This window comes from Cinclus cinclus, chromosome 3 (genome assembly GCF_963662255.1).
Source record: "Cinclus cinclus chromosome 3, bCinCin1.1, whole genome shotgun sequence".
NCBI lineage: Eukaryota > Metazoa > Chordata > Aves > Passeriformes > Cinclidae > Cinclus > Cinclus cinclus.
This window is the reverse complement of record NC_085048.1, coordinates 69,723,931-69,733,493: the sequence shown is the minus strand read 5'-3', so window position 1 is coordinate 69,733,493 and position 9,563 is coordinate 69,723,931. Positions and strand designations below refer to the sequence as shown.

At 40.4% G+C, this 9,563-nt stretch overlaps 1 protein-coding gene across 1 annotated transcript in view; it reads right to left on the bottom strand.

The window, feature by feature from the left end:
- Positions 1 to 7,596: 7,596 nt before the first annotated feature.
- Positions 7,597 to 9,563, bottom strand: part of PCNX2 (pecanex 2) — a 150,614-nt gene continuing 148,647 nt past the window's right edge. Inside the window, exon 34 of the mRNA XM_062489044.1 lies at positions 7,597 to 7,770. Coding sequence (XP_062345028.1) covers positions 7,597 to 7,770 — 174 coding nt within the window. The remainder of the gene's footprint in view (positions 7,771 to 9,563) is intronic.

The window sequence follows — 9,563 nt, the reverse complement described above, 5'->3', positions numbered from 1 at the left end:
AAACCTTTTCAGTCCTGTAAACACTAAAGCTTTCATTTCAACAAAACATTACAACATTGCGCGGATGGTTTAGAGTCTGTCCTTCCTGGTTTAGCCCCCTGGAGGCTTTACTGGAGCCTTCAGGGTAAGCAGGGTAAAGCTGGTAATACTCTAAAATGGAATAGCAGGATTGTAATTTATTCAGTTCACTGAATTAATAAAATTGAACAGATGTGTAGCTAACATCCATTTCTAATCTGGTTGTTTGGAAGTTAGGTGGTCAACTCTGATCTAAGTTAACCTCATGTGAAAACAATTAACTGTAAAATCTGCTTGAGATCTTAATCTTTCTGAGTGTGTTTAGACTGTTCTGCCTACAGATCACTTCAATATCTGCAATGTAGCCCAGGTGGAACAGAGCAGAACCCTGATGAATATGTATGTGAGTCCTGCCTGGTTTATGTAGGAATATTTAGCTGTTGGTGACCCAGCTTAGGTGTGTTCAGGTGTGTTTTAGCATGGGTGCTGACAAATCAGCAGGTAGAGGGAATAAGCAGATGTGCTCCCTCCTCCTACCTCCAGGCACCCCTGTCTGCAGTTGCAGTATAAGAAGGGTTATCCAGAGTTTCAAGGACAATTCTGTAGTCACGAGTGACATGTACAGAATTCAGTTTTGGGAGGAAGGATAGCCAACTCTACCCTCTGTTACACTGCCCAGACACTTGACTGAATTGATAAGAAGACTGCATTTTGAATTAATTTTCATTTTTCTGATGGCAATCCTGTCCCACACCTCCTTACAAATAATATATATAAAAATCTTAAAGTCCATGATGTTCATCACATCTTGTGTTTTTCATGCTGAGTTTGTTAAGTCATGATTGACTTAATACTGCATTTGTCTATATTAATTTCACAATCTGTTATGTTTATTTATACTTATGTTTGTTTGGGGTTTTTTCCTTATTCAATTCTGTACACGTTTAATGGTGAAATAAGAAGTGTTTGAGAATATTAGACAATGTGTTTCCCTGTGAGGAGTTCAAATGTGTTCAGCAAAAGTACTGCCAGTTAATCAGTTTTGCGTGTTGTGAAAACAGAATTCCCTTCTAGGTGCCCACTGTTCATTGTAAAATTTATGGTCATCTCTGGGTGAAGAAAGTTGTTAAAAATTCAGTTGTTTTTTAACTTTTTTTCTGTTCAGTTCAATGATTGTTAAAATGAGCAAACTATTTAAAGGCATCTTGAAGTATCATTTTTCTCGATTTGTTTCTGTGAAACTGACACCCGGAGTTGTATAGGGCTGGATGGGGACAGGTATTTTTACACATGCCCTGCAAACGCCTGCTAGGAGCACGGAGGGAATGTCTTTTTTCTCTCCAGGATGCAGAACAAGGGTCTGGTACAAGCATTGCACCTCCACAGGGGGTAGGAGGTGCAAGCCATGTTAAAGGATGCCTTGGGCTCATTCCCTCACTGCCTTGTAAGGACTACTCGTCTGCCCAAATCCATTTGGATGGTAGTGCTTTCTTCATCATATTTGGGAAAAAGAAAACTCCTCTTAGGGTCTCCACTTGACAATGTACAGCTCCTGGCTGCTTTTAGCAAAATGAGGTTGTGCCCTAAAAACACACTAATCCCTTAATTATTTCAGGCATTCTACTTCGACAAAACACCTTTTTAGATGTGGAGGACTTGGGACCAAAGTAAATTTTGTCAGGGCTGTATGCCACAGGTTTTTGAGCAGAAAACCTCTGTACCTAAGCATTGGATGCCCTCCTGTTTCAAGATTAAGTCTCTTAAGCTGCAAAATACACTGCAGAAGAATAGTTCTTTTAGTTATTACAGAGTTACCCAAAATCTAGCACAGTTTTAGTGGGACTGCTGTTGAGTTGTAAATGAGGACTGACCTTTAAAGCTAATTAAAAATTTGAGAGATTTGACACTTGCCTGGTAGAGGCTAAGGAGGGGAGTTCTGTTAGGAGTCAGTCTTCTGAATTCTGGTTAAGCAAGAATTGCAGAAAGATCATTTAAAGTGGTGTTTGTGGTGTTTATTCCCCATAAAGTAGATATATTGCCCTGCATGTAATGCCATGATGCTTACTGTAATCCCATCATTTAGTAGAGTGGAGGCGGAACACCACCCCAAACAATTACAAGAAGTAGTTCAGGGAAATGTCATCAGTGCTTATAGTATTTTTAATCCCTTGTCACATGGTTCAAGGAAGACCTTTTGTACTGAGGCTAGATAGTCAGTGGAAAATGCAGGTAGGTTTTTTTCCTTCTCTGGAACTGTGAGTGAAATAATCAGCCCTTTTAAAGTAATGTATAATTTTGCTACTGACATCAGTGTCTCTTGTTTTCCTATCTATCTCAAGATTGGTGATTGTCATTAATTTGTTTTTCTAAGCCTGTTTTCTCTCTGATTTAGAGTGTTTTTCAAGAGAAGTAAAGAGCAGTTCTGTGATCTGTGTTCAGCAGGAGAATGTAGATGACCTTAACAGTCATGTCTGGCCTTTAAATCTCAGATGGTCCTGAAGATACAATTTGCCTGTTTCAAACATACATTGAGTGAGTGAGAAAGTTGTATTTCCAACTGCATGTAAGTTTTTATGACAACCTGTGTTTACTTTAAAGGTAAAAATTTATTGTCTGGTCTTGCACTAAGAAAATACTTGGAATGCCTTGAGAGCACTGTAACAGCAAATGGAGCATTCACAGTTCCCCTGATGGGCCAAATTTATTAATAGCACACATTAGGTGAAAAGCACCTCTGATGTACCAGCCAGATTCCAGATGACATTAGTGTGCCTGCGGGTTTTAATTGGTGCAAAAAAAAAAGAGGAGAATGTGAGGTACCAATTACTGTCTGGAAGCCTGAGAATAAAGACTGTTTTTGGCAACAGGTCTTGTAATTCCAGCATAAAATTGCACACAGCATGGAATAAATAGGGCCTGCATTATTTATCATGCATTAGGCAATTCTTGACTTGTAAAACTGAGTGAGAAAGGTGGATCTTTGATACTGGACCTACTGCAAAGTTAATTATAAGTAATATGTCTGTGTTGCAGATGTAAGGATGTACAAGCACTAGTGAAACATGGTAATTAAATACCAGCTCCCAATCCAGGGAGTAATCTAAACATGGCAATAATTGGGTATTTTAAAAAATATATATTGAAGAGATGATTATCACTTGCTGGAGAATCTCACTGGTAATTCTAATCTTCTGTAATGAGCTGCACAAAATTCAGCTAATCTTTAACTTAAAATTTTCCAATAAGAGAAGAGCCATTGGTGGGCTGGAGACAAATTCAAATGACATTTCTTGCCTTATTCTAATAAGCAGTTTTTATAAAAAGCTGTGAATGACCTCACAGAGAGTCGTAAGAACTTAACAGTGTCAGAATGTCATTCATAGATATTGACAGTATCTAGTCATCATGTCAAGGGAAAAAAAATTCACATTGGTAAGTCCTTTTTATTGAGATTTGTCTTCAGTGAAGTCAGTGCCAAGATTTTCTGCCTATGGGAATGAGGTGAGACTTTGTAACAAGAACTTCAGTTCCTCAGGATGACAGTACAAAATGGAGGGAACAGCCAGCACCTCTGGTTTTTATTTTTGGATGAACAGGAATGAACTTTGCAGACTACGTCCATCACTGGCTCCTACTTGCTTGCTGTGATGGGAAACAGCTGGGCTGAAGGCCAGGCTGGGGCTTGCCAATGTTCCTGGTGGATGTGAGCAGTTCAGCAGTCTGTGCTTGGCCTTGGTAAAAAGTTGCTGAAAGTCTTTTTGCCAGATCTTTGGGCCATGTTTCACCATTACAAGTGTAGCAACTGGCTTTTACTCTATGATGTAAACAAGAGCCTATTTGGGAAAAGAAATTTTAGGAAGACAAAATGTGAGGGAGACAAGTATCCCATGCTCAGTGCAAAGGCTGAAGTACTGTGTTCATGCTTGTTTTACCATGTACCTGTTATCTTCTCTCCTGTAACCTGCTGTATTGTTTGTGTTCCTCTCTGGTTGCTGAGACAGTGTGGATGAAATCACTCCTAGTGTTTCTTTTCAGCAGTGGTGATGTTATCTGAGGTTAAGATGGGGGGAGGCAGAAAAGGCCTCCGTCTCTTCATCCTTTCTGACATTCCTATGAAAGAACTGCATGTACAAATGGTCTTGTGTACTGAGCACTTGATTTCCTCAATGGATGCATCCAGCTTGCTAATAAGATGGGAATGACACTATTTTCGTGATGCAGAAACCAAAACATTATGGACTGGCTGAATGAGGTAAGTGGCCTCCACAGCTCTGGAAAAATCAAGTGTAGCACCTGATGCAAAAAACCCTGATGAAACTCTTGATAAAAGGTCCTTACGTGGTGGTGGCGGTATCCTTCCTGCATCACAGCTGTAGCAAGAGATCACACATGTAGGCAAACTGTTAAGCCTGAGCAGCTTTAGGGCCAAGTTTTAACAGTATTCAGCATTGTGAAACCTGTCAGCAGGGTGACAGATGATGTAAAAGCAATGAAAATCGCGTATGCTTTTCATTTAAAGGCCAAAACCTGCCCCAAAAGTGACATACTTCCATCTTGCAGCTCTGAGGTACCTCATGTGTGAGGTCAAGTATCAGTCTGTTTTTCAGGACTAAAAGGTAGGACTCAAAAGCCTTCATGTGTGCAAAGGCACTGGTGCTGAGGATTCAGGAGCCTTTTGGTGTTAGTCAGAGCTGTTTGGAGGAACTCATTGTTCAAATTATGCCTTGTGTAAAGGTTAGGTTCCTATTAGCTTGGTGTGCAATTAGAGCCTTAAATGCACCTTCTGTCACAGCAGAGTTAACTCGATGTGTCTCTACCTCATGCAGAAATGGGGGAAGTCTAAGATGTGTGCAATTGATACAAACTCATGCCTAGTTGCAGGTTTCATTTCTAATCATTATGTCAGATTATTCTGTAGGACTGGCTCATATTTAAAACTGCTGCATATAGCAGTAGTCTTACTACTGTAAAAGCAGACTATCTCCAAAAATACCAAGAAATGTAACATGGGAGAGTTTGTGCTCATTTTGATTCTATTTTTTCCGATGTTACGCTTGTTGGTGGTCCCTCTTGGGTTTTTTCAACCCACTATGCTATAATAACAAATTCAAGGCAAAATAAAAACTCTGTAACAGACATGGCTAAAAAAAAATCTGATTTTTGAATCTTACCTTGACTCCTGTTTTGCTGTGCTTGCTTGCTGTGACTCCACAAAGGCATTAGATTCCACCCTTTCTATCAGCCACCCCAGGCAGCAAGAGTTTGGACTTCTTAGCACAACTGCTGTTCCAAGGAGTTATGCTCCCAGAGACAGGGGCTTGGATGAAATCAGGAACTGTGAGGCAGCTGCATTATTTTAGGATGCAGTACCAGAAGCCATGGAGACAGTGGAATCTTGCAGAAGATACAGTGCTGCTGTCACTGAGCCTCAGTAGTTGCTAAACAAATGCAATGGTTGCTGCTGAAAGAATTTGTGCAGCCATTCCCCAGGCTGGTTTAGTAGGCTTGAGTTGGATATACAGAATAATTTAGGTTGATTTGGACTACTAGAATTACTTAATTTTGATGGAAATTGATTCAAACTTAAAAGATGGGGAAATTGGAGGCCTAAGTGATGATTGATGAATATGGGAAAGTACTTGGTGCTTTCCAAAGTCACTTGTTTGCCCTGCCTCCATGCAGGAAGACAAAGCAGTGATGGTTTATCCTGTGGGATGCCACACAAAAGCCCCCAAAGCAGAAATAGGGCTGGTGACTGTTAATAGGAGCGTGCCTGTAAAACCTCCATCCTTCATTTGCAGTGAAGCACTTCATGAACAGGGTGGTGGGACAAGAGTCATCATCTGTCAGAACTGGCCAGAAGGGAGCAGCTGAATTCAATTTCCTCTTCCACATCTTATTTAGATGCTAGAGGAGACATTAGTAGGGCCTGAACTGCACTGATGACCATGTGGCTAGAGGGCTGTATATGAGTACTCTGCTTTTGTCATTGTGAACATGAGCAGAATTTTTCCTAGATTGTGCTAAGCTTTATTAATAATCAACTCATCAAGAACTGAAGTAAGAAAGAGTAGGTTTCTTAAATTTTTTAAGGCAGAACACAAGTGAAAACAATTGCAAATAGAATACCCAGAAACTGCTGCCACACAAAACACACTTGGATCATTTTATTTTCACTCAGTCTTATTTAGTTCTACTACTCAGATCTGAAGTGTGGCACAGTAGGAAGCTCAGAATGCAACTGAGTATTGCCTAACAGTAATGAGACTTAGCTACAGCATCTCTTGTTAAATCTTGTTAATTGGGACAAGACAGCCTGGCTGCACATCATTGTGTTGAGATTTAGAAACAATCTAGGGTAGTTAAAGAGGAACAGCAAGACACTGATAGCTGCAATTTTTTTAATTGAAAAAAACCACATGCGTGTTTGTTTAGACTCTATGGTAGAGGAAGGATTTGTTGTAGCCTTTTGGGTTTCAAAGTAGTCATGCATTCCTGTAAATCAGTGTTTCTCAAACCTTGTGAAGGCATGGCCTCCCTTTTTGGATCATCTGCCTTTATTGGCAGCAGCTCAGTTTTCTCTGGGGGAGGGAAATCAGAAGGCTTTGTAATTACCGGCTACAAGTGTTTATGGACAGTGAGCTGTGTCCAGCAATTAAAGGTATTTAGCTGTTCCCTTCCTAACACAAACACTTCCAGGCAGTAATTACAGCCTGCTTTGCACTTTTCTGTCCTTGAGGAGGATCCCCCATGGCCCTTTTACAACTCCTAAGGGTACTGTTGCTTAGCATTTGAGAAACACTGCTGTAAACCAAACAGGAGCACGAGATAATACCTAATTTATGCAAAGCTGCTTTGCAAATAAGGTGCACCATAGGCTTAGAAGACTTTCCATGCACTGGATACTTTCTTTTCTTACACTTGACTTTTGTTAATTGGTGTAGAGTGGCTTGTTCACACAGTGTTTCAGTATGGCTGCATGCAGTATATCAATCAGTCTGAGATGTTGTGTTGCTGTTCAGCATTAGCACCTGCATAACACGTCAAAGAAAAATGAGATTTGATGTTGGAAAAAAAAAGTCAGATTTAGCTCTAATGTTACAGGACCCTGTACTGTCCTTTTATGTATTCATTGCTTCTGTTCTTAGTTGCCTTTTGCTATATGTTATATACCAAATTTCAAGTAGTTTGCATGCAATCAGCTGTTTAGTTACGGCAGGAGAGAGATGTCTTGTGTGCTTTTCACTGAACTGTATTAATATTTCCTACTGTATTCGTTTGTGATTCTAACCATTCCAGAGGAAGGAACATTAAACAGGTTGTATTCATTGTTCTAGGATTTACAAGAACCTGAGATGAAGTGGCACTGTGTGTTTTTTAGGATATCTTCCAACCCTACCCATGCCAAGGCCATTAGCTGAAGAGCATCTGCCCTGTAATATGCTTGTGTAGAAGTTAGAAAAATAAACATTTGAAGGTTGCTTATTACATTTGAAAGAACCTAAACCCACGTGCAGCTTCCTGACCTAACTGTATTTAATGCTAAGAAGCACATGGCCCTTGTGCTAGGAATGCTCCTTACTGCTCCTCAGACAGGCTCTGCTGAGAAGCAGTGTCTTCCAGGGCCATATCTTCTTGGCTGGCCCTTCTGCACTCCAGGTTCCGACTCATGAACAGTGCATGGGCTGGACCCGCCTCCCGTTGGGGTCTTGGTTCCGTAGCATCTGCTGCTTCACAGGTCTCAGTGACTTGCTGGAAAGTAAGAAAGAAAAAGTCAGCTAGTTTAGGAAATTTCTAACTAACACTTCAGCTATTTTTTGAAGTGACAGGTGAAAAATGTTTAAAAATTGACGTAGGAATGTCATTCTGTGAAACTCCATGGGATTCTTAACATGCATTATTCACAAGGGAGTTCTGAAGAGGTACTTGTCACACTTTGTGTAATGCATAAATTTGGAAGGAAAAGCAGACCGGGAGCTGGAGGTTTAGTACCACAGATGTACATATATAGAGAACTGTAATAGAATTTGGATTGAAAAGGACTTCTGGAGGTCATCCAGTCCAAACTGCTGCTTCAAGCAGGGCGGACTTCTAAGTTGTTAAATCGGGTTGCTCTGGAGCTTCCTTTATATACCAAATTTTAAATCCAACTTACAAAGAAACCTTTTCATCAAAACTGGAATGCATTTATCAGTCTGAAAACATTAAGCACAGTGCCACCCCACTGTAAGGAGTTCATTAGGATAAAAGCATTCCAGAACTTTGCTGTATGAACATTGAAATGAAATGCTTCCTCTTTGCTGCTTACAGTCAAATGGGCACCTGGACTCCGAGCAGTCACTTTGGCCAGGATTCACCTCATCTAAATTTCATTATGTGGTCTTGCTCTGTCATTCAGGCTACCAGTGGTTGAAAGATAGAAGTCTCCCAGGAGAAAATTTCTTCCTAACTGCTCCAAGGATGAAGTGGATGAAGGCCTCTTCACTGAAAACAGAAGCCTCAACAACAACCTACTGAGACGACATGCCCAAATTTTAGTAAGCCTAAAGTTGGACAAGGTGAATCCTACCATAAGTACTCGGTATCACAAACTGAGTTCTTGCGAATTATGTCATAAACTCCTGAGAGCTGGAATTGTGCCTTCTCATTGGATATAGTCATCTGTATGTGTAGAAATATTAATACTTGTTACAGGAACAAAGGATTGGACCCAGATGAGTAACATTCAGTTGACTCCTGTTGAAGTTCATGGTGAAACCCTAAGGAACTACCACACATGGTATTTTTGTGTTGAGAGTAAAATACGTGCAGGCCGAAGAGCTTTTCTCACTTGAGGTTTGGAAACTAGGGAAGTTGTACACAGTTCAGAAGGACAGTAACAGAGAAGTGCTTGGGAGTTCTATCCTCAGTCTTCCCCTGTCACTGGTTTGGTTTCCATTTTGATAGGCCAAACGCAGAAGTCTCTCTAGGTATGTTGTCTAATTGCAGTCACCCTTTATTTCTAGTCTGTCTTCTCATGTTTCTGCTTTCTGGTGCTGAGTTCAATTTTCAAACTTCAGGATAGCAACAGATGGCAAACAAAGTTAAATAAATACACTTAAGTAAACAATAAAACAGCAACTCTACAGTGTGAATTGAATTTTTCAGGGAAGATAGGAATAAAACTGTGAGTATATTGGGAAGAAAGCTGGACATTTTTTGTGTGTAGTTTTTTTGCTGCTAGAAATTGCTTAATCACAGGGCATGCTGATTTCCTTTGGTAAATATTTCGCAAAGGATTCCTTTGACTAACTTTCAGCAACAAGGTTTCAGTGTTAGATTGAATTTCTGGTCAGAGAGAGGGACAGTGCACTATTCAGGGGAAACTGTTGCTTTTCCTACAGATAAAATAATTTTAAGTCCTGCATAGGACTTAAAGTAGGCAAGGAAGGAGGTATTTAGTCTGCTATGATGGTACCCATCACCTGGGCTGCAGAAAATGGAGACATAAGTCCCTGTTCTGAGGGAAAGGAGAAGCCCCAGTTTGCAATTTCAGGTGTGTGCAT